This window comes from Phyllostomus discolor, chromosome 3, assembly GCF_004126475.2.
Source record: "Phyllostomus discolor isolate MPI-MPIP mPhyDis1 chromosome 3, mPhyDis1.pri.v3, whole genome shotgun sequence".
Classification (NCBI taxonomy): Eukaryota; Metazoa; Chordata; class Mammalia; order Chiroptera; family Phyllostomidae; genus Phyllostomus; species Phyllostomus discolor.
Genome location: NC_040905.2, coordinates 124222386 through 124247974, shown reverse-complemented (window position 1 = coordinate 124247974; position 25589 = coordinate 124222386). Strand labels below are relative to the sequence as shown.

Genomic DNA, 25589 nt, shown 5'->3' with positions numbered 1-25589 from the left:
TTTGCACCATCTGAACCTTGTCCTGGTTTATAACATAGATTATAGAGATATTTGAAGAGTTCTTTTTTATAAACCTATTAAGGAATAGATCAACTGGAAATTGTAATGGTAGACTTCAACTGAACTAAATTGGGGGAAGCACATTTTCCACTTTGCTAATACTGTATAAAAAGGCAACAGACTGTCTCTAAAAACAACATGGATTCAAAAATACCTTATTGTTACTTAGTCTTCCACCAATTCTGTTCTAACCACTATATGAGAAGGTTATAGAAAAAACACCAAGACTAGAGGACTTTAGGCAAAGTAAACTCTTCTGGGTCACAGTTACCCAACAATAAACTATAAGTAGTTATTTATAAGTGGTATTAAAGATAGAAAGCATAATGCTGTATACATTTTTAGAATTTTGGTTATTTTCCCAGCAAATGAAAATACTGAGATGATAATTTCAAGCACATTCAAGGTTTCTACAAATCAGCCCCAGGTCCAAAGACTAAGACCAGTCAAGATTGAATTTCAAGATGGAATTTTTTTCATGAAACTTGAAAAAATTTCAGAGCTGGATGAAATCTGCAAGGGTGTGTTAAGTATGTCTGCTGTCCAGATGAAGACGTCAGGGACACAGGCCTATTGACTTTGTCAAAGTCACACAGCTAGGTCTCAGCCAAGCACCAACACAGGATAGAACCAGTCTTTAATTAATTATCTGTTTTAATCCATCTAAATCATTTATGCCAAAATAATCTTAACAAATTGAAACATATTTCCTTATTCAAGTTCCTGTTATTTCCCCTGGCTACAGGATGAAACCCACACTTCTTAGCATAGCATGGAAAACCCTCCATGGTTTGCCTTCAAGCTGTCTCTTCAGTCTTATTTCCCACCATTCTCTTCACTGACAGACCAGCATGTTCATTTTTTCACTACACCTGCTGTCTGTCTTGGTTGTGTCTATACCTTTTACTCCTTGCATTGTCCTCTAATTCCTCCTTTATTTGAAATATATTTAACTCTCTGTGCTTTGTTTTTCTTTTGCTTATACCTCTCTAACAGAACTTACTACAGGGAAGTAAACTGCCAGGATTCAAATTTCTGTTCCACTATTCTAGCTGTGTGACCCTTAATAAATCACTTAGCCTCTGTGAGCCTTGGTTTGCTCAGCTGTAGAATGGAGCTAATAGTACCTACATCATAAGGTTATTGTTGGTTTAAATGAGGTAATGCATGGAAAGTTCTTGGTATATAGTAAGCATTCAAATGACAGGGTCATCATTATTAAATACTTCTTTATAACTAGATTATAAACTTAGTGATCATGCAAGAAATGTGGCTTTCTCATGTTCTCCAAGGACCTGCCCTAGTGCTTTACTCATGAATTATCATAACTATATTTGGGGCTGGGTATAAAGGAAAGTTATGAAACTATTTCCTGGAGATTTGAAAGACCCAGTCACCTATCTCCCAGGATTGCTTTGGTGAACTTCTGAAAACAGAAGCTTGCCTAGATCAGCAAGTATGGTTATTTTGTTGGTAAGTATTTGGCTATATGCCAGTTTCATTAACCTCCTTGGGATATTTCTGTAGACTGGAGACACTTCTACTGAGCTCACAGTGTTCTAATATTGATACACAAAGGACCAGAATGATGCAAGCACTCTGTTGATCCTGAGAGCACTCTGGAGGCTTTTGAGTTATGTCTTCCCCATTTTCTTGAAGCCATACATTTGATATGTTTCATGAGACATGGAAATAAAGAACAAACCAACAGTGACCAGAGGAGAGGAGGGAGAGGGATAACAGGGAAAGAAGGGGAAGGGTTTTCAAGGAACCTGTATAAGGGACACATGGATAAAGACAGGGTAGAGGAGAGTAATAGGGGGGAGATGGGGACAACTGTAATTGAACAATAAAAAAAACCTTGGTTCTACCCAAGTGATCTTAATTATTTCTGCTAAAAGGGATGGACTCAAAATTTGATCTCATTTTAGATGTGGTTATCTCCAACTGGCCATTTTTGGCACTTTAGTAAATATTGCCAATGTATTGGGTTACTAATAAGTCAATCCCCATTTATTATTTGTCAGGATAAGTCAGTAAAATTCTGTGATTTGACTCTAGCATTCTTTGTGTTGTCTAAATATTTGATTTAGTTGGCTAAAGCAATTCTAGTATTTTCCTAAATTGAAAAGTAAAAACTCACTCATTTACATTGCCTTCTTGATGGCAAAATACAAATGCAGTTGAAAAACCCTCCTTTCCATTATCTATAATACATTGCTCTAGGGGAAAAAATAATCCACTTATCTATGAAAGCCTTGTCTTCTACATATTTTACTAATGAAATGAGTGTGCAGCAAAATGGACTTGCATTGCAGCCTCACCCCGACTCACATACTTCATTTCTGCTTTCAGGATCATCAAAAACTGTTTCTTGTCCTAAGTGCTGTTGTGGAGAAGGACATTACCATGACCCTAAACAGGACAAAAGGATTTTTTTTTAACAGTTAACGCATCTGTAGTTATTTTAATGAATATAGGAAATTAAATTTTTCCCCCCTCAACCCACTTTCCAGACTTTACTATTTTTAACAGTTATTTCATATATATATATATATATATATCCTGTTCAATTTTAATAAAAGCAAGATCATTATACATATCTACCATTACTTTCTTTTTCATTTATGTTTTTCTGTGCCAGTAAATATAGGTCTTCCTCGTTTTAAATGGCTGCAGAGTTGTGTGTGTGTGTGTGTGTGTATACTAATCTCTTCCTTCGCTGATGTATATTTAGGTTTTTTCCAAGTTTTTGTTATGGCAAATAATGCTGCTGAACTTAGACCTTAGATGACAGAAACTTTCCAAGTACCATAGTAACTTGACATTAACTAAAAGTATATCAACTACTCTTTAAAGCAGTTCATGTTTTTTAAGCACTGTGGTAAAGAAATAGTGGCATTCAATAAAAAAATGGGAGAAAAATGAACATTAAATTCATGTTATGTGCTTTTCCATGTCATCTTGATGTATCCTTCCTGCCTATGGAATAGGAGGAAGTATTTTATAGACTACAAAAACTAAGGATCAAAAAGATGAACAATTGGACTCTTCAACCAAAGTGTGCACCACTCCTGTTTGCTTACCAATATTTAATAAAATTCTAACAATTAAAAAAAAGGGTAAACAATTTACCCAAAGCCTTATAACTTGTAATTGGTGAATTGGCTTCACACCTAGGTTCCCTGACTTCATATCTGGGACTACTGCTGCTGTCCCATATTATCAGTTTGGCTTGTTGAAAGAAGTAAAAATAGCTTGTCCCAGTTACATTTCCTTTTCTCAGGCATGAGCAGCTAAATCAATAGTTTGCCTCTTTTGGCTGTGGAATGCAACCAACCGTAAAAGGTAGTTCTCCTTAGAAATGCTCTGTGAATGTTACATTTTATTGGGGGGAAAACAGTGTGTAAGTTATTAAGTTGTTTGTGTTTAATCTTTCATCATTTCCCTCTTAGCGTCAAGCTGTATCTCTGGAGTTGTCACTAAGTGGTATTTTGCAGTGCCAACTTCCTTGGTTGGTGAGCTACCTGATACTATCTGTTGATTTTATCGGGTCCTTTTGGGAATTGAGCATCCAGGGAAATTTACCAAAGTGGCCATCAGCTAGGCCCTTCTCTCTTGTTGATGGAAAATCTGTTGGTTATCGGATTACACCGGACTTATGCAGAAGTCCATGATTCAAACATTAGGAAGGCCCTTCCAGTAGTTTGTCATCTGTCTGCACTAATTACTGCTGAGACATAACTGTCCCAGGCTATGTCTAGCCCACACTTGGGCTGTGGTCACTTTTGGTGAGCTTGAATCCCTATGCCTGTGGACTTTCCCCCTGGGTACACCAAGGACCTATTTCCTCTAACATTTTGCCATCTCACTGAAGCATTGTAACCAAACACTGAACAGGGCCCTGCTCTCTCTGATTTTCAGATCTCTGATTTCTTGACCTCTGTCTGGGAATTATCCTCCCCCACTCCTTTGGCTTCCCTCAGAGGTATGTCCCCCTAATACCTATGTCTCCTTTGGTAAAAAGACACAAAGAGCCCTGGCTGAGGTGGCTCAGTAGATTGAGTGCCAGCCTGTGAACCAAAGGGTCACCAGTTCTATTCTTAGTCAGGGTACATGCCTGGGTTGTGGGCTAGGTCCCCAGTAGGGGCATGTGAAAGACAACCACATGTTGATGTTTCTCCCTCACTCTTCCTCCATTCCCCTCTTCTAAAAATAAATGAAAGTCTTTTTTTTAAAGACACAAAACTCAACTCTTTTGTTTGGAAAACAGCCCCTTTCGTACATTTAGGCTGTGTGGTTTCTCTGGCTTCAGGGCTGGACACAGAGACCAGCCTGGCCAGATTCAAGAACAGACACATCATGTAACCAAAGCCAAGACTGGGACTTTGCTGAAACTCTGGAAAAGAGGCATTCTTCGTTTAGGGTTTCTGAGTTGTGTGGGGAAAGAGTGCTGCGGGGATCCAAGTCAGCCACTCATGAAGAGCCTGCCTGAGAATAAACCCATCACAGAAGAAAGGAAGATGAAAATTGGAGGCAAATTTCTGTTAACATTATGTTAGCCTTTGGGTCAGAACTAGACCTGGGTTTTTCTGTCATTTGAGCAAATTGTCTTTTTTGCCTTAAGCCAGCTTGAGTTGGGCTTCTGTCTCTTCTAATGGAAGGACTCTTGATGCACTTCCACTTTCCTCTTGACACACACACACCCCTTACTGTGCTTTAACATGTTACTTTAATATTTCAAATCACTTATTAGGCTTTTACAAAAGACTGAGGAAACTGTTCACTTCAGGCTACTACTTCTCAACCCAACAAAAAGCACCTGCTACTGGCTTGAAATAGAGGTAAGAAATAGAGCAAAATACAAATTAATGTCTAAAATATATACCACATTGTTTCCAAACCCAGTCAGTGGGGGCGGGGAGGGGGTGCAGGGGCAGGTCCTACTGCTTGCTCCCTACCAGGCAAATCTCCAAAGACACATTTTGGTGGAAAAGAAAGGAGTCTTATTTAATGGCAAGTTTCTGCCTAAAATGTCTGGGTAACAAAAGTAAAGGGAAAGGAAAAGTCAAGAGTATGACATCAAAAATAGCTATTTAAATATTTGTCATTACAACTATAAATGACAATATTTGTCATTTGTGAAAATAACACAAGAACAAAAAATCTATTCACAATGCTGAATTATCACCAAGGTGTTTGGAAATAATGGCAAGTTTCTGCCTCAAAGCCTGTTTCCTCTAGGACAACCAAAGAAAAATCACCCTGTCATCCTCTGCCAACTCAGTTCAAGGTTATGCCAGGAACCTCTTCTCTCACCCAAAAGCATTGTAAACGTAGGTGGCTTAGCTGGTCTCCAGTCACTGTCCAGCTTCAGGCACCTTTTGAAGTCTGCCCCAGGCCTCCACTCATAGACCCACACTGGCCAACATTGGCAGACCTGCTGGAGACCATCGACATGCCCCCCCACTGGGGGAGGGGAAAGAACTGACTGACTTCCCTTCCTGGCATGCTCCATTTCAAAAGTCCTCTCCCAGAATCCCATGCATGCCAAAAGTTAGTGGGGGTGTCCAGTTTTCTAACAATGTGGGCCAGTGTTGGCCATGTTTGCCATTACTCTCCCCCTCTTCCAGCCACACATTCAGCAAAGGGGCAAAGTCTCCAGTCATGTGCAGCTTGGACCCCTTCCCTATTTCTATGGGTGTGTCCCCTGTTACAACATAATGACATTATCTTAGGTAAAAAGCAAGTTTTACTACATGTTAACTAAATTGTAATCATTTTACAATATATACAGACATGAAATCATTGTATACCTGAAACTAATAAAATGCTATATGCCAATTAAATCTCAATTTTTAAAAATCAAAAGGGAATTTTAATTGCTAAAAACAAAGTTATCAAAGTCATCACTATCTGCTCATTCCAATACATGAGGATTATAGGGACTCACTGTTACACAATAGCATTTATCAAAAAGTTAAAGAGCTTTGGGGTTTTTCAGATTAAAAAAAAATCAGTGATGCTTATTATGTATTTTGTCACATCCCCACCAGAGACTGAGGCAACATGACATAATTACAAAATGTCTAAAAATTCACATTAAATAGAATAGACTGAGTTACCTCGTTCCATTTCAACACATTTTGCCACTACAAGTGAACCTGCTGTGAACTTAAAACTTTCAGTTCTAGGGTCTTTTATTTTTAAAATAAAATCCCTAGATTCATACATTTTACTTTTGTGTCTTTATCTTACAGAAATAAAATCTCAATACACAAAGATGTAAAACTATGTTCATTGCAACATCACTTTAAAAACTTTATTTCTCACAGTTCTGGAAGCTGAAAGTCTAAGACCAGATTGCCAGCATAATCGGGAGTGAGGGCCCTCCCTTCTCTGGGTTGCAGATGTCTCATATCCTCACATGGTGGAAGGGGGCTACAGAGCTCTGTCTGACTTTTTTTCCTTCTTTTTTTGTAAAGGCACTAATCCCACTCAGGGGGCATTAATCATGAGGGCCTAATGATAAGTCCCCATCTCCTAATTCCATTACCTTATGGGTTAGTTTTACAACATAGGAACTTTGTTGGGACACAAACATTCAGACCATAGCAATTATATTTTGTGTAATGGGACCAGATTAGTGTTCCTAAATAAAGATCAGAGATTTTGATCTTGATCAGGTACTAAGAACCTGATCAAGGTACCTGATCAAGGCAAAAGAAATTCCTACTGTGCTTCAATCCCTTACATGGGGCCCATTATGAGCCACATATGGTCTAAGGTTTACTGAGCAAGACAGTATCTGCACATAGCTTTCCTTTTGGCTGGTCGTACAGCCTAAAAAACTTACCCTCTTTTATCATCTGTCTAGTCACATTCAGAATATGTATCATGTAATCTCAAGCAGAAAAAAACCAACAAAAACCAGTAGTAATGACTTTGCAATGCTGGGTTTTACTTCTTAATAACTTTACTTTACTTCTTAAGTAAAATGTTAAAAACCTATGTATCCAAGAGCAGGGGAAGTTGTGAGAGTGGTGAACTATGTGCCTTGGGCCCCCATGTCTCCAAAAATGGTTTCAAAGCTACTCAGCCCCTTCTACCCAGGATTTTCAGGAAGGTGTGTGCAAGGACCTCACCTCTTTTTTTTATGGTATTACAGTTGTCCCAGTTTTTCTCCCACCCCAAGCCTGCCCCCAATTCCTATAGTCAATCTCCACAGCACTGTTTGTGTCCATGGGTATTACATATATGTTCTTTGTCTAATCCCTTCACTCTCTTTCAACCTGTCTTCACCTCCCCCTTGCCTCTTAGGGACCTCACTTCTTGTTCACAGAGTAGCCATTGATGGTTGGTTGCTCTCAGCCTCTTGTGATTCTCACCTCTCCTGACTTTCTTACCTCTTTCTGATCTCCCTCATCTCCTGCCTTGGTGATATATTGACACATGTTGCTCTGTATCCATGACTTCTGCCCAGAGTGACTGATGGGAGATCAGCAGTTTCTGTTGTGAGGCCTTTGTTTCTGACCTGGACTTACAGAAGCCATTGCTGGGCTCAGCGTCTGAGGGAGTCTCTACCGTATGAGGACTACCACCAGCTGCATATGTTCTGAATTTCAAAATCCAAGGTTCAGAAAGTGCAGTCAGTGATTTGAGAAATGACCTGGATGAGGAAAACTAAGTGCAGATTCCTCAGCCACATATAGGCCACACAGACTGGTTGACATGGGTACATTACTTTGTCTCTTTTGACGTCCATAAAAGGAGTTGAAGAAATCCTCAACTATGGGCTAGGGCTGGTTACATCATAATCACCTGAGGCCACTGTCAAAGATTCATGTTCCCACAATTTACCACAGTTCTGTGTCAGTCTCCCAGATGTGACTGTGTGTGTGTTTTCTCACCAGCAACCCAGGTGACTCTGAAGGGCACCTGAGTTTGGGAACCATTGCAGTAGATGCTCTCTTCTGATGCTAACAGGTCACTAAGCCTGCTGTTGTATTAACCAGGTTTGGGTGGGGGAGGGAGACTGCATGACCCCTCCCAGGGACCCCAGGGAATCTGAGGAGGGAAAGAAGGTTACTGCCTCTAATGCCTTTAACGTGTTCTCTGCTGTCTCTTCAGTTCCTACCACAGGAAGGCAGCAGGTGCCGCTGCTCTACTGGTCTAAACCATAGTTCTCTGTTGTCCCAGAGGCTCTAAAACTTGGAAGGAGGTCCCAATCCTGCTTCCAGGTTTTCATGGGGGTGGATAAAGGCAGAGTGCTGGGGGAGGGGCAGGGGCAGTGTGTTAACAAAGTGGCCATTTCATCCCCCTCCAGGAGGAAGGTTTTTCCCTGTCACTGCCTCACATTTGCAGTGGTGCAGTCTGTTGCCTTGGAGACCAGCTAACACTTCCCAGCGGGGTCTGCTTCACTGCTTAGTTGCTTAGAACTGGAAGTGGGAACCGGGAAAAGCAGAGTCCTGGGATGACCAGGAGCCCTTCTCCCAAAGATGGGGAAATGAGAAATGCAGGTGAGGGTGAGTATCACAAGGTTGACAGAGGTGGTACAAAAAAGGGTGTGGGAGACACTAAGCTCTGGACAGAGAGAAAAAATTTAGGGAGGCTGGGGTCTTAAGCATCTGTTTCCTCCATGCCAGGCACTGTGTCAGGTGTTGGGGGTACAACAGTAGACAAGTAATAGGGCCAGTCCCCACTGTGACAACTTGGTGTGATGTGGGGGAGGGGAAAGAAGGGACAATTGGAGAACACTATTTTCTTTGGGACTTGGAGATCAGCAAATTGGGTTCAGGGGAGACCTTCTGAGTTTTCTTGTCAAACAAAAAGGGCAAATGACATTTCTAGAAGTAGGTCCAACTTGAGCAAAGAAAGGCATGAAATAGCAAGGTATGTGTAAGTGTTGCCAGGGACTGTAGAAGGATTTAAGGTAAGATAGAAAGGTGAGCAGGGAACAGATCCTGAAGCAGTGCTGAGCCTTGCAAAGAAGGTCCCAGGTGATTATCTATGGCTCTGAGGATCCACGTCTGCGTCTAAATAGGTAGCAAAATAAACAACTCCACATACAGGAAAAGTCATTATAGCTGCAGAATGTAAAATGGATTGGGTGGGTCAAGACTAGAGGTTATTTGGCAATTAAAACATACAAACCCTGGGATGGCTTTATCCTGGATAAACATTTAGGAAAATCTGAGATCCAGCTGTTAGCAAAACAGGAAGTTAGCTGAAGAATTTCTTTTATCCACTAATCAGGGCTACCTCTCTCCCCTTGACCAAAGACAATTTTGCATGCTCCCTTCCTGTGACCACTACCCCAGGGTAAGCTGACCCACCTTTGTCAAAACCCTGGACTTGTCCTGAGTACATTTATTCAACAAATATTTTCAGGGGAGTTACTATGTTCTAGGCACTGTTTTATGCAAAAGCATTTTAGTAGGGAACATAACTAAGTTCCTTCCATCATGGGTCTGTCTTCTAGTGGATTTATGGGGCCAGGAGCAGGGAGAAACAGATAATCAGTAAATAAATAACATCAGATGATGAAACATGGCAAGGAGGAAAAAAAGAAAGCAGGGTGGAGGGGCTACTGAGATGGGGTGCTCAAAGAAGACCTCCCTGATAAGATTTTATCTGCACCAAAGCTTGAGCTTAAGGACTTTGTTCCCTTCACCTCAGCCTCCCCCAGTGCCTGCTCTGTCTAGCACCTAGTAGGCACTCTATAAATGTTCACAGAATGAAGGATTGCTTAAGTATCATCTAAAGTGCTTGAAGAGGCAACACTTGTAGAATACCGGTATGCTATATTTCTACAGATGAAGAAACAAACCAAAGGGTCAGTGCTCTTTCTAAGCACACTATGTTTGTTCTATAATGTTCCTCCATGGGCCACAGGCCTCTGACTTCCTTAAGTGTTAATCCCTCACTGAAAATGGAACTGAGACACTGTGGGGTGTCCACTATTTATGGGGTGTTTCTAACAGTTTTTGCCACTAGAGTCTCCCAGCAAAGATTACTGATGTAAAGCCAGTTTGTTTTTTTTAAGACATTGCCACATTATCTTGGTGCTTTCCCCCAAAACAAAGCATCATCCAGATAAAAGATTAAAGACCCAAAAGAGAAAAGCCAGTTGCCACATCATTAGGCTATTTAATGATTTCATAAGAATGCACACTCATGTTCAAGCTGTATCTTCATTTGGAGTTCCTCACCTGCCATATCTTGCCAGTATTTTTTTGGTTGCAAATAATAAAAACCTTAGTGAGCTATCTTGACAGCAGGAAGTGAAGTCAGTTCTCACAAGTGCCTGGGATCAGTAATTAGAAATTCAAGACACAAGGCAATTTCTCAACCTCCTTCTCTCCCTTCACCTCCCACCTCAAAATATTTATCATCTGCCAGTCCCTGCTCTCATGTCAATTACAACCTAATGGGAGAGAGACACCAATTTTAAAAATTGCGTTAATGAGTGTATCATTCTAAAGTGCATTGAAGGAAAGGAACATAGTTCTCTGAAAGTTTACATAGCACAAAGGAATCTGAATAAAGTGGGATGCTGGAGAAGATGTCCCAAAGAAGTGACATTTGGGCTGCAGTTTCAAGGAGCAGGGGTGGGGAGAAGAATGTTCCAGAGAAAAGGCAGTACATGAAAAAGTCTGTGGTTGAGGGAAGTGCAGCATTCCTGTGAAGGGGAGGGTGTTGTGAACTCAAAGAGGGTCACAGTGGTGAAAGGGGAGGGCTGGAGGGTAGGTCGCAGCAGCCAGACCACATGAGGCCTCAGATGCCATCACAAGGATCTTACTCTTCATCCTAGAAATGAAGGGAAGTCTCTGAATAGTGTTAAGCGGGAGGGAGAAGAGACATGGCATTGGATTTCTCTCTTTACAAGATCATTTGGGCTGTAAGGAGAACAGATTGGATGAGAGGACTCAGCATATAGGGAGGCCACTTAGGGTCTAGTAATGTCTATGGCAGAAATGACTTGTCTGGAAAAGAGAAATGGCAATGGAAATAGGCAAGTGGAGAGACAAGATCAGGTGATGGATTGGATATGGAGAATGAGGCATCAGGAGTAATTCCTAGGTTTCTGACTCATGAGTAAATGGATGGTGATTCTTTTCCCTAAACTAGAGAATAAAAAGACTGTAGGTTTGTAGAGAATATGAATTCGGTCTTGCCGAGTTGAATTTGAGGTACTCATGATGGAAATGTCCAGTGTTGATGAACACCCACTTCTGGAGTCAGAGATCTGGGCTTTTGACACATAGTTGAGAGTTGTTGTTGTATATAGGTGGTAGTTCAAGTCATGGCAAGGATAAGATCCCCTAGAAAAAGGAAAAGGTTCACAATTTAGCCTCGAGGAACACTGACTTGAAATGCTCAGGAGAAGAGGAGGAGCCTGCATAGGAGACTGAGAAGGTGCAGGCAGTGAAAAGAAAGCCTGAGAGTGGCCCCAGGAACCAAAGCCAACAATGACCACTAACTCTACTTTTCTCTGAGGACAGTCTCTTCTGGCTTCTGAATGGACATGGTGGCCCCACAACTGAATTCCAGTTCCCAGAGAATGTGATCCATCTTGGATGTGTGTCTACCACTGATTCAGTAAGCTGTAAGGAGCAGGCTGTAGGACTTAGCCCTTTAAGTGCAGATGTGGTTCTCAGAGAAAAAATCTCAATATTTTCCCTCTCCCCTCCTTCTCAGAATTGCTGTGGTCATTTGCTGTCCTCTGTGCCTCATGCAGCCTTCGTTATACTGTTAACTCAGCCACCTCCTTTTCATATTTCAAGAAGGTCAAAGCTCAGAAGACACCTTCACTGCCCACCTTACCTATGCAAAGTAGAGCCCTTTCCTGATCACTACAATGCCATCCTGTTTACTTTCTTTATAGCACTTTCTACAATTTGTAATTAATATATTTAATTTTTTAAACATCAGTCTCCCCCTCTAGAATCAAGCTCTGCAAAGGACAAGAACAACATTAGCTTAGTGGTTCTCAACTGGGGATGATTGTGCTCCCAGGAGACATCAGGCCATATCTAGAGACAGTGCAGGTTATCACAACTTGGGGGCAGGGGTGCTACTGGCATCTAATAGGTACAGTCCAGGGGTGCTGCTAAGCATCCTACAATGCACAGGACAGCCTCACAACCAAGAATGTCAAAAGGACCAAGAATAAGAAATCCTCATTATCTTGATCACCATTATATCCTCAGCACCTAACACAAAGTCTGATACCTCATAGGTGTTTGGTAAGTACTTATTGGATGGATTAGAGGAGAGTTGAGTTGAATATAGAGAACTCCAAGACTGTTGTCTCAGTGTTGCACTTACCCTTCTCTTCCCTGGAATTCTTTTCCTCCCTAGGAGAACAAGGACTGAGTGCCTTTATAATGGCAACACAAACTAGTCATGTCTCCCACGATCAAGATAATAAGTATCTAGAAAATCGCTGGTAAGCTTCTCTCTGATTTTGCAGATAAATACAATGACAATAATATTTTGCCCTGGGGAGTTGAAGTGGGAATGAACACCTGCCATATAGTGAGGCAGGTAACTCGTCATTGCATTATCTCCTATCTGAAGGCTTCAATGATCCACCAGAACAGTAGAGTAAAATTTCTCATGAACCCAGAGATCACATTTTATTAGGACTCTACAGGAACCCTCCCCACTTACCGCATGGAAATAAATTTTTTTTTAGAGTCACTGTCAGTGTGGAATCAATATCCAGTGCTGGGACATTGATCAGATCACTTTGTTTTGTAGCACAAAGAGAAACAGAGATGCAAAGAAGCAATTGATCCAGAAGGATGTCAGTGAACTTGGCCAAAATCCAGATGATGGACTGCTAGTTACACATATTAATCAGACACAAGACTTACTGGTAAAAACTTCTGTGCTTTAACTGAGTCACGGTGTTTATAGATCATAGTGAGGGAATACAGAGTGTGTCCAACTCTGGGTATTCTCTTCACATAGGATCCCAGGACTGAAAAAGATTAGTTAAGCATTTATATCTAATCCCTCACCTTTAGAAATGACCGAAGAACGTCTATGCTGTTTATAGAAATTTTGTAGTTCTCTGAGGCATATCATGAAATGTTCAGGAGCATGTAAAGAAGACTGTCCACACTCTCAAAGCCTGAAGTCTAAGAAATTGATTTCTAAAATTCCCCTACCTGAGATTTGTTGGGTTTTTTTTAGGATTCCCTAAAATCTAAATCTAAAAATCAGTTTCACTAATTGCTGCTGGAGCAAGAGAGTTATGGAAGAATTAACCTCTAGAATAACCAGTACTATGTTTTAGGCTGACTCTCAATGTGTAAGCCATCTTCCCAATATGTAAGCCATCTTCCCAAGATGGTGAGTGGATTGTCTAAAACTCAGAATTCTTTTTACCATAGAAACGATTGTCTTGCTGGCCTGTCCCATAATCATCTAATTTATGTTGGAGTTTAAGTATCACACCTATGAAATGATATCAGTGCAAAACAATACAGTTTTAATGCTGGCAATTAAACAATCAGGAAAATAGTCATGTCTTACTTTTCCTGAGCATGGGCACTTATGGAAAAGCAAGTTTAATTAAGAGAAAATGAGGAAATATCAATAGAGTTGAGATTCTGAGGGATTCTTTCAATGACCTCAGATGTTGATGATATATCTTTTTTTATATATAAAGATTTTTAAAATTTATTTTTAGAGAGGGAAGGGAGGGAGGGAGGGGAAGAGAGAGAGAGAGAGAGAGAGAGACATCAATGTGCGGTTGCTGGGGGTTATGGCATGCGACCCAGGAATGTACCCTGGCTGGGAATCGAACCTGGGACACTTTGGTTCCCAGCCCGCACTCAATCCACTGAGCTACGCTAGCCAGGGATGATATATCTTTATTTCATCGAATATAATATAAATATGTGACTTCCCAGGTGTACAAGGACCAGCCCTACATTTATCAGCCATAGTCAGGGCCTTCTTTCCCTTATAAGTGAGTGGCAGTGAGAAAGAGGGAAGGGAGCACCCCAACACAAAGATCTTAACTATTCTCTTTGAAAAGTTTAACCTTTAGAATGCAATCACTATGCTCTACACGCAAAATCCAGAATGTATTTAATAGTGAATCTTCAAATAGTAATAATACAAAATCAACTTTCCAAAACCTGATGGATCATTTCAAATGCCAGTAAACTGGAAGAAAGTTGGGTTGCATCTGCCCTGCTCAGTGTTATCACTGACCAGTGTGAGTCCTGAAAGATGAGAAGGGTGACATCTAGCGTTCATATGTTAACAATGTTTCATGTGTTTCCGTAAGTGTGAGACAGGACGATGGCTTTAGGCAGTTCAAAGGCAGGACACTGATTAGCGGAGAATCACATAATGAGAAAGTGATCTTTTCAGTCCCTTCTCTCACAGTTCCTAGTCAAGATAGTCACAATGTGGTGCTAATTTAAAGACTGTATGTATTGTGATCACAAACATGACTTGAGCTTTTCTGTTTGGGTTTGAATCCCAGCTTCACCACTTACTAGCTGTGTAACTTTGGGCAAATTACTTAAACTTTCTATACCTCAGTTTCCTTGTCAGTAAAATGGGGTTAATGATAGAACCTATGTTTTAGAATTAAATGAGTTAATTTATGAAAAGTTCTCGACACATAATAAGTGCTATTTAAATGTTTGCTTTAATTACTAGTATTTTTCACAGTTCTTTAATATCTGCAATTTCCTTTTGAAATGAAGAAAGTAGGCCTGGGGCACAAAACTTAAGGTGCAATACTCTCTTACTGGAACATAATAGCAGCATTTTATTATTGTTGTCTTTGTTTTGTGGTTACCTTCCACTATTGTTGAGAACTATTTATGCAGAAACATTCAAGGCCCTATTCTGGACCAAAGCTTTAGACACCCATCTTACAGGCAAAGGAAGAGTTGCTCAGCATCACGAAGCTAGTAAATGGAGAACTCCATTGGTTTGGGCGGCAAATTTATGCTCAGAAACAGGTTGTCATTGCCAGTAATTTATTTAACACAAGTTAACTGTGGGAATTATAATAATTTCACAAGCCAATAGCAACAGGATAATGTCTCTTAATAAACCAATAAAGAAATAACACCCTTCGAATGAAATTACATTTATTTCAGGCAAACAATTTAAGGGAAATAAAGTCCAAATTCAGTGGACGTGTACCTTTTGGCAAGTTGGTAAGCTGATTCTCAGAAGAGTCAGCTTAGCTAACCAAGAGCTGCCACCAGGGCAAAGGGAAAGTTTCTTGTTGTTAGAGCACATTTTTAGGGAATGATAGCACTACATGGGTGGCAAGATAATCTCTCCCCTGGGGCTGCTGCATGGTTTTTACCATCCCTTGTGAAGAGTCGTCTCACCAAGGCAGGAGCTAATGCCCAAGGTCATCAAAGGGCTGGGTAGGTCAATAGAGTACCCTTGCCCAGACTGAGCACTCTCAGTGAGTCCTCACAGACTCGTGAATTTAAGTGCTAAATGTCCCATCACTGTAGCTACTTTTCCACTGCTAAACCCCCAGCAGTGCCCATCATCCACTGAGCTACTGTTGACCAATAACAGCACGTATGATGACATTTTGTCAGCATCTTGTTCTGCAATGTAAACAACTTCACTCGTAGATCAAAACAACTTCATATGATTCATAAACAAGTGGACTTGAAATCACCAAACAGTACCACACTCCTTTCTTCCCTCCTACTCTTCGTTCATCCTATTACTCTTCCTCTCTCTGTATTCTCTGTCCTATCCTGTGTAGCTCAGTCAGCTACAGTGGATAGTTCCAACCTCTTGTCCGCCACCTCACCCACTGCAACAAAAGTGCTGACAAATGCAAGCCCAAGCAGAACCCACTTAGGGTTCAAGCAGTTGCCCAAGAGCAGCTGAAGCCATCCTGGTATCTAGACTACAGTCCCAATGGGTTAAATGGTGCTCCAGGCCCATTCCACACTCATCAGATGCTAGAGGGTGGTTTCTCTCACTGTGGTACTGAGCCAGACTCCTATTACGATGCCATAACTCTGCACCCTGAGTTATGGCCAACTTTGGCAACATTTAAGGTCAATTGTATCACATGGACAGCAGTGGTTGTGCTGGAAACTCTTGTAAAATCCCTGCCTGATCCAGGCCTTGCACACCTTTCCAGCCTCTTCACATGTCACAGTACCCTGTATTTTCTGCACTCCAACAACTGTGGGCACCTTTCTGTTCTTCAAACCCTCTGACACACACACACCCCAAACCCCATTCCTCTGACTGGAATATGCGTTCAAAGCTATGCACAGGGCTGACTTCTTTTTAACTTATAGGTCTTGGCCCAGAGAGGATAAAGCGATCTCTCCATCTCCTCCCCAGCCATTTTCTATCACACTTCCCTGTTTGATCTTAATGGAACTGTTTCTTTCTGGAATTATGTACATTGATTTCATTTTCTTCCTTACTGTCCATTCATCTACACTAGAATGTAAGCTCCAAGAAGGCAAGAACATTTCCATCTTGTTCTAACATCTTGTAGCTCTAGCACCAGGAGCAGTGCCTAGTTCAGAGTAGGGCTCAGAAACACTCACTGGAGAATGAAAGAAATGCCAGCCTCCAGAAGACTTGAACAGCCAAAGTGAACTCAGAGCCTCAGGTCAGCTTTCCCTACCTTCTGGTCCCCAGAAAGCATCACCAATGTTGAATGCTCACTGTGAATGACTTCAACTTCACCCATATTCCCACATTTCAAGCTTAGCACTATGTAAGTGATGCAGGTGTCACTAAGTCCATTTCATGGACAGACTTCTGTGGTGGCTAGAAAATTCTTCCTCTAAAACTGTCACCTGCTGCTACTGCTTCCAGCCTCTGGAATGGACAGGATAAACCCATTCCCTCTTCCATTAGTCAGCGAATATTTGTTGGGGACCATCAGACTGATAGGGAGGCAGAACTTATCTACCTGAAATGACATAGAGAAGGCAAGGTGGAAATAAACAGAGACCACCCAAATGAAAACAAACAGGGAATTTATTCAGAGTTTTCTCTAGCAACAGTCAGCCACCATCACTTGTGTTTGGCAGAGACTCAAAGGCTGTCAGAGGAGTGAGAAAGCTTCATAGTGAAGAAAGGGAGGCTCCAGGTGTGCTCTGGAGGAAGCTGTCAGCAGAGGCAAGCTGGAGGCACCTAACTAGAAGCCAGGCATTTCATGTGATTGGTTTGCAGGCATGTATGACTTTCTTTGGTTGGTCCTGAGATGAAAGTAGAGGTATAAAAATAGGAAAGCTGGCATCTTTGACCGAGTCTTGACCCTTGCAGGCCAGTTGCTGCAGAGGTTGCCAGTTGGAGTTTCATTGTCAAGTATGGTCTGGCTGCTCTATGCGTGCAGACTCAGTCTCTCACAGGCAGGCCATGCTGAGTGGCCCTTGAGTTGTCCAGCTGCTTGTTAGACATGAGATGGAAGAAGGGAACTAGACTTCCAGGACAGCTGGCCCAGAGCACAGGTCTCCATGTTCCTCTGCTCCTTCAGCAAGGTGAGATCTTAACCAGGCTGCTTTCAGGTAAGACCATCAGAGTTGGTGGCTCTTGGGCACCTGTGTGGAAAGAGCCTGGCACCTAGAATGTCCTCAGCCTCACTCTCTCTTTCCATGGCTATTTGTTTGACTCTGGCTCCATCTCACAGAGGCTACAAGAATGGGAGATCCAGCCCTCAGCATGGGATGATGCACATGACTGGCTTTCAACTCACAGTTTAAAGTTTGAGAAGCTCACCTTGGCTGACCTGATCTGTCAGGGCACAGCTGTGCTGTAAGTCTGAAGCCACCCCCTCACCCTAAGCCTGCAGTGACATACCTGGCTCCCTGGGCCTGAGAGACCCCTTCTTAGGCGTTGCTTCTTCAGGGAGGACAGCAGTGCTGTGAAGAAAATGCAGTTCTCACCCCAGATCATCCACCAGTTCGAAGCAAAGCTTTCTGAGTAAGTATGTTTTTAATGTGTTCCCAGCAGCCCTAGAACTCAAGAATTACCACCTTTCAACAGCTTGAAAGTCACTTTGTTCAGATGACAATCTCTGTGGGACTTTAGGAAGGTCTTTTCCCTCTCCTAGACCCAATTTCATTTTTTCTGACATAAAGAAGTTGGATCATATCAGTTTTTCTCAGCTTTCTAAAATTGATAATTTCTTTGGATAAACACATAAAAACTCACAGCCTCATTTGAAGTGTAATTGTTAAGCACGACCACTTTCAGTAACCAATGGATTGGGTTCATGCTTTTATAAATGTCAAAATATGCAGGCTCCCCACTCCCAAGCCAGATTTTGGTTGCACATGTCTACATTCCATCCCGGCTATGCAGTCTGTGACCCGTGATTACTGTTTGCCTGAGTTTACCTACAAAGCTATAGTAATAACTAATACCTAACATTTGTTAATGTGTCAGGGATTCTACTAAGGGCTGCATGCATTATTTTATTCAATCCTCAGAACAATTTGAAATATAGTATTATTCTAAAGTTAACTAAATCTCAACTGCTAAATGACTAATTTGCCAAATTTATCAAAACTCTTTGACTATAAATTTTATAGTAATTTAAAGTTGGAAGGTTTAAAGAGTTTTTAAAGAATTCTGCAATATTTTGGTTGATTGGTTTAATTGTGAACCCAGCATTTTAAGGAATGTTCAAGTCCATTCAGTTAATTGGTCATTTGGCAAATTGATTCTCAAGTAAATTGACTTGGATAAAGTCCCATTATTGTCTTCTTGTTGGAGATGATGAAATTGGGTCTCAGAGAGGTCACCACACCTGTTCAAGGTCACCCAGCTAGTAAATGGCAGGCCTGGGTCTCCAGGATATACCTGTCTCATTATGAAGCTCATACTTGTAGCCCTTTTATATGCGTGTGTGCCTGAAAACTATACACCACCCCCTGCCCCATGATTTCATATCCAAAGGCCTTCCTTGCCCTTCCCTAAGATCCCAAATCTCAACAGCTCTCAGTGAGGGCAAGTCACTTACATTCCAGTGACTGAGTCTTTAGGTTCAGCACCTGTTACATGCTGGTCTCCAAACAGCCATTGGAATTGTTTGCGACTAATTTTTTGGAAACTAAGCTTCATTTGTTCATCAATACACTGAGAAAGTGCTGCTGAACTGTCTCGCATGTGCCTTGATGATCATCCTCCCCCGAAAGGACCAATTTGTGAAAAGCAAGAGTATTCTTCTACCTTCTTCATGAGAACACCCTCGCCCTCCACTGCCTTGCCTGCACTCGGTGCTCACTCTCATCCCTGACTCTCATCCCACCAAACCACAGCTGCCTGTAATGTACATGGCACCACCAAGGAACTGCACCCACACAGAGCTCTTCTCACAGCCCCTCCAGTGTGTATCTCTAGCAAACAAGTACCTTCAGTTTTCTCTGTTAAATCTGCCTTATATTCTCCCCAAAACTGAGACACATTAAAAATAATTTCATCCACACTTTCCTCCCATGTAAGTGGCTGTTGCTCAGTAATGGAGCTGTTCTTGTGTAATAAGTTTTTCTGGTGTTTTGACAGAGCTATAGGACTTTATCAACAGAGAATTCAGTGGCTTACAGAAAACAGCAAAAAGGTAACAAATATGGATTTCATTCTTTACCTCCTTTCACTCACTTCTTCTGTATTTGTTAGAACCCTTTCAGGTATAAATTATAGACCCCCCCATTTAATTTTACTTCAGATAAAGAAGAAATTTCTTAACCTACATAAGTGAGAAACCCAGACACAGCTGTATCCAGGGGCTCGAATGATGTCACCTCTTTGTCTCTGGGCTCTGCTTTCCTTGGGTTGGTTTTATTCTCAGAAAGGCTGTTCCCAGGCTTGGGAAGATGGTCTTCAACAGCTCTAAGCTTACATGTCACCAGCTAGAGTGACATAGCAATAGACACCCCATCTACCTTTCTCAGTACACCTTCCCAGGTCCTAGGATCAACTCTCACTAGGCCAATTAGACCAATCATCATCACCAACGAGGCAAGATATACTAACTAGCTAGGACTGGAACTAGCTTATTCCTGGGGAAAACCAGGGGGTGGGGGAAGAAGGGGAGTTTGGGTAACTCTCCCCCGCTCACCAGACCTCAAAGGGAGGTGGATGGTTGTATGCAGAAAGCCAGAGTGCTGTTACCAGAAGACAAACAGTTCTTGGATGGATGAGAATAGATGTGCCCTGGACCATTTAACCACAGACCATTAATGAGATTTATAAGACTAAGGCTGATAATCTGCACGTAACTTCTACTGAACCTTTGATTAAATGTCTTTCTCAGCCCTGGAGTGTAGAAGAGTGATTATAGGCCAATTAATCTTTGATTTGCTCTTATATTTGTTTTAGCCTATTTTTCTCCAATGGATGCTTTTCTGGTTCACCATTTTCTTTCACCTTAGGCATTTTCTGCAGAATTTTTCATTGTCACAACTGGTAAGGGAGGGTGACAGGGAAACTTCTAAATACCCCCCCAGTGCACAGTCCATCTCCCTGTGAAGGGGAATCATCTGGCACAAACTGCCAACAGTGCGGCAACTAGAAACCCTGGTATAGGCACAGTAGAGAAAGAACTGAGCACTCACCCAGTGCTTCTCAAATGTTATTTTTTAAAGGATTTTATTTATTTATTTTTAGAGGGAGGGGAAGGAAAGGAGAAAGGGAGAGAAACATCTATGTGAGAAAGAAACACTGATCGGTTGCCTCTTGTACGCACCCCAGCCAAGGACTGAACCTGCAACCCAGGCATGTGCCCTGACCAGAAATCAAACTGGTGACCCTTCACTTTGTGGGATGATGCCAACTAATGGAGCCACACCAGTCAGGGCTTCTCAAACACTGTTGTGCAGCCAAATCCCCTGGGGGTGGGGGGATCTTATTAAAATGCAGACTCTAATTAGGTAAGTCTGGGGTGGGACCTAAGATGTCTCATCTCACAAGCTCTCAAGCGATGGTAATACTGTCAGCCCATGTCCAACACCTGTAGGAACAAGCTCCCTGGGGGCATCCCAATATTTAGTCTTCAGGAAGAGGAGGAGAATTTGGTAAAGGAGAATGAGGACTGGCCAGTGAGTGGAAAGGTAAGCAGGAAAATGTGGTGTCCTGAAAGACCAGTGTACTATTAAGTGTTTCAGTCTGTTTCAAATTGTGTCCTATGCTAGTTATTCAGAGTTCCAGAGAGTTGAGAACTTGGATTTGACAAGAGCAAGGTCATTGGTCACCTTCATAAATATGGCTTTAAAGGAATGATGAGGGGAAAGTCTAATGAATGGACACAGAGAAACTATAGGTAAGGAAGCATTGCTGAAATGGAAAGCAGAGAAATGGAGTAGTAGCAGGAGAGATGGGGTCCTGAAATGTGTATTTCCTTGTGTGATGGGCAGTAGAGAGGGAGGAACCTGGTAGTCTAAGAGAAGGTCGATTATAGGAGCAAAGTACCTATTTGACAAGCCAGAGGGTTGATTGCAGGGCTTGGAGAGTTAGCTTTAGATCCATAGTAACAGGAAAAAGGCAAAATGTGTGGGCACAGGGTCAGGCATGCTGGTAGATTCTGCTGGAAAGATTAATAAAAAAAACAACTGCTACTACTCTTCAGTTTGTTTCTGTTTTCTCAGTGAAATCGGAGACAAAATCACTTGCTAAAAGAATGCAGAAAGGAAATATTGAAGGTATGAGAGGTACAAAACACCTCTGTGAGCAGGAAATGGAATTAAACAGAAAACTAGGTATCCAGTCATGCAGGATTTAAGGCAAAAAGCATGAAATGGAATCCACCACACCTGAAAAACTATCATTTTCATATGAATGAAAATTCTAATTCACAGTGCAGCTATAACAGGATGAGTAGTTACATGCAGAATCCAACAGCATCAACAGGTAGGTGGCAATAGTGGTTAGAAACATAATTAGAAACTCACAGAAATACCAGGGCAGCCAGCAAGCTTCACAAATCTGCCTGTGATGGTGGAGAAGGAGAAAATAAATGAGGATCCAGAGAAATGAAATTAAATATGCTGATGTAATGTCAACATAAGAAACGTCCAGATCTGTAATGATTTTTGTGAGTGTATTTGAGCCAAATTGTGACTCTTGCTGGGAAGTAAAATCTCAATGGATTGAGAAAATGCTCCAGAGAATGGCAGTTTTGCACCTTATTATACATAAGAATCAAAGAAGAAGATGTAAGGAGGTTACATGAAATTCATTGGTGGTAGACTAGGGAGGCAGGAGAAAGCAAAGTGGGGAAATCTCTGAGATTGCATAAAAAGTAAAAGGAACAGACACATACATTGGTGGGTATAGGATAGTTAACATTTAACAATTAACATCATAATAATAACAGTGAGAGGATGTGTGGTCTCTGCTCTGGTGTGGTGGTTATGCTTTGAGGGGTCTGGACAAAAGGAAATTACTTTGATATTCCAAAGGTTTGTTATCCAGATATGTTACAGTACATGGAAAAAAACAATAGATAGGCTCAGTTGAAGCGAAGATTGGACTTGGTCAGGGAAGTTACTCTCCTAGAACATGACCACCAGCCACAAACTTTCTCTTGTTAGGAAGTTTTCTTTTCAAACCATCCCTTGGGATTACTTTAGGTCTCTGATCTGTAAGCCTGCCACACAGGCCTCCCCTGAGCTTGTCAGGTTTAGTATGTGGTTCTCTTTTTGTCTACATGTACCCCTTTTGGTCCTAAATCAATCTGAAGGATGCACAGATGACTAAACTTTTTGTTGGATAATGAGGTCCCATGTGCTAGGAAGGCTCATTCCTAGGAAGTCTCAGTGTCAGCATTTGTCTTGCTGAACGATGGACCTGTGGGGATGGGGCAAGACCATAACCTTGGATGGAAGTCCAGGCCGAATTTTTTCTCCAAACTGAAAGGCAGGTAAGGGGAAGGAGACAGTCAAATATTATGGGCCTTTGCTAAGAAAAACACTCTGGATATTTTCTAACCTATAAGCTGTTATGACCCAGGTTTTGCTGTATCACATCTCTGTAATTTGCATCTAGTATAACATTTACTTATAATTTGAGGGCACACCATACACCTCTTCAGCTTTCACAATCTGACCATAAGATGAGTACCCATTTACTATGGCTCATCTACTTCCCATTAGAAGCACGCAAATGCTGTTCATTATTCATCTAATTCCTGCTAGTTGTGTAATTGGAAGCTGTAACCCTAAGGTTTATTTGGGGCCATGGCTGTAAGAACACAATGCTGTAAATTACAATTACCATCTAAAATTATAGAGGCCCAGAAAACAGTAAGAGTCTCATAAGTAAATTTCCCGTGTCTCAGCAGCAGTTGTAAAGGGCCAGGTTTTTATAGCCATTTCAGCTTCAATCTGAATTAATATAGTTAGTTGTCCTTGTTGGGTTAGGGAGTAAGGACATTCTCATAATTGGGTTCTAGTGTTTATACATAAAATTCCTTTATCAGTATTCCTTTTCCACTAATGTTCTACAACTTCCCTTGTTCTTCTTAGTTGGTCTCTACTCACTCAGAAATAACTAACTTATTAAGACAAACTACTTCCTTTTAACTTCTCTTGAAAATACACACATCCCACCCTGGCCAGTGTGGCTCAGTTGATTGGAGCATTGTCTCAAACCAAAAATTTGGGGTTTCTATGGGACAACTGTAATTGAACAACAATAAAAAAAGTTAGGGGTTCAACCCCCAGTTATAGCACAGGCCTGGGTTGTGGGTTCAGTCATAGGAGATGCAACTGACTGATGTTTTCCTCCTTCTCTCTCTGCCTCCCTCTAAAATTAAACATGTCCTCAGGTGAGGATAAATATAAATGTGTGCACATACACACACACACAGATAGTCCAGAAAAAGTTCAGCCATTGTTAATATAATGAGAACACTTTGCACAACATCAGTGTAACCTGGCATCCAAGGACAGTGGACTGAATGCACATGTGTCAACAATGACAACTTCACTGTACTAGTAAGGGGGTGGTAAATACCATTGAGTGAACATGTGTACTGTGTGACCATCACATTCAAAATGACTAAGTGAGTAAAGCAACAATTCTGCATCAAATTTTGCATTAAGCTTGAACATTCCTCTGTGGAAACTATTCAGATGATTCAAAAGGCTTTTGGGAACAATGCAATGAGTGCAAATAAAGGTGTGGCACAAATGCTTCAAAGTTGGTTGACAATCTGTTGAAAGTGATCCACGTTCTGAAAGACCTGCAACAAGCAGAACACCTGAGCATGTTGAATGATTACAGGCTGCAATCAACAAAGATCCGTGACTGACAGTGTGAGAACTAGAAGCTGTTCTGGGGATTCCAAAAACCACTCTGTCTGAGACTTTGACACAGGATCTTGGCATGAAATGTGTTGTGGCAAAATTCATTGCACAGCTTCTGCTATTAGAGCAGAAGGAACAATGTGCTGCAGTTGCTAATGACTTGATTCAAACTGCTACCAATAAACCCGATTTCCTCAAGAAGGTCATAATCGGAGATGAATTGTGGGTCCAAGACTATGATCCAGAAACTAAGGCCCAGTCATCCCAATGGAAGTCACCTGGTTCTCCACACCCAAAGTAGGCATGGCAAAGTCACATAAAGATCAAGACCACGTTAACTCTGTTTTCTATTGCACATGTGTTATTCATCACAAGTATGCCCCTCCAGGCCAATTAATAAGGAGTACTACCTCAGTATTCTTTATCAGTTGAGAGATATGACAAAAACAGTCGCAGCTATGGGAAACTGGTGATTGGCAGCTTCATCACAACAACACGCCCTTTCATGCATCACGCGTTCATGCAGAGTTTTTTGGTAAAACATCAAATCACCTAGGTGACTCAGCCTGCCTACAGGCTAGATTTGGTGCCCTGCAACTTCTGGCTTTTCCCAAAACTAAAACCACCTTTGAAAAGGAAGATATTTCAGACCATCAGTGAGATTCAGGAAAATACAATGGGGAAGCAGATGGCGATTAGGAGAACTGTGTGAGGTCCCAAAGTGCCTACTTTGAAAGGGGCTGAGGCATCATTATCCTATATACAATGTTTCTTGTATCTTGTATTTTCTTCAATACGTGTCTGTTTTTCACATTATGTGACTGCATGCTTTCTGGACAGACATATGTGTGTGTGTCCACAATATATATATATATATATATATATATATATATATATATATTGTGGACACAATATACATATAATACATAATATATTAATAACAAATTAATATATATATATTAATATATATATTTACTTATTTCAGCAGAAGTAACACCTGCTTGGCACCTGATAAGGTCTCTCCCAACAAAGTGGAGAGAGTCTTCAATTAACTAGAGAGAGTCTTTAATTTTTGTCTTTTCCAATAGACAAAAATCTCCTGGTTGTAAGTCATAGTCATTGAAGTTTTCATTTTCAGGAGTGTACTGTGAAATGAATGTCACTAATTTATCTGTCCCTGTAATCTGGTTAATGAGCCCTTGATCATAATGGAGAATGTCTCCTTTTAGTAAGGTTGAT

The 25589-nt window shown here is 41.3% G+C and overlaps 1 protein-coding gene across 2 annotated transcripts in view; it reads left to right on the top strand.

The window, feature by feature from the left end:
* The first annotated feature begins 7126 nt into the window (after positions 1–7126).
* Positions 7127–25589, top strand: part of VWA3A (von Willebrand factor A domain containing 3A) — a 59959-nt gene continuing 41496 nt past the window's right edge. Inside the window, exons 1-6 of one of the 2 annotated variants that reach the window (XM_036021392.1) lie at positions 7127–8585; positions 12424–12511; positions 12826–12943; positions 17732–17856; positions 17935–18024; positions 19609–19663. In XM_036021392.1, the coding sequence (XP_035877285.1) occupies positions 8534–8585; positions 12424–12511; positions 12826–12943; positions 17732–17856; positions 17935–18024; positions 19609–19663 (528 nt within the window). In that variant the 5' untranslated portion in view covers positions 7127–8533. The remainder of the gene's footprint in view (positions 8586–12423; positions 12512–12825; positions 12944–17731; positions 17857–17934; positions 18025–19608; positions 19664–25589) is intronic. The other variant, XM_036021394.1, reaches the window with a different exon arrangement.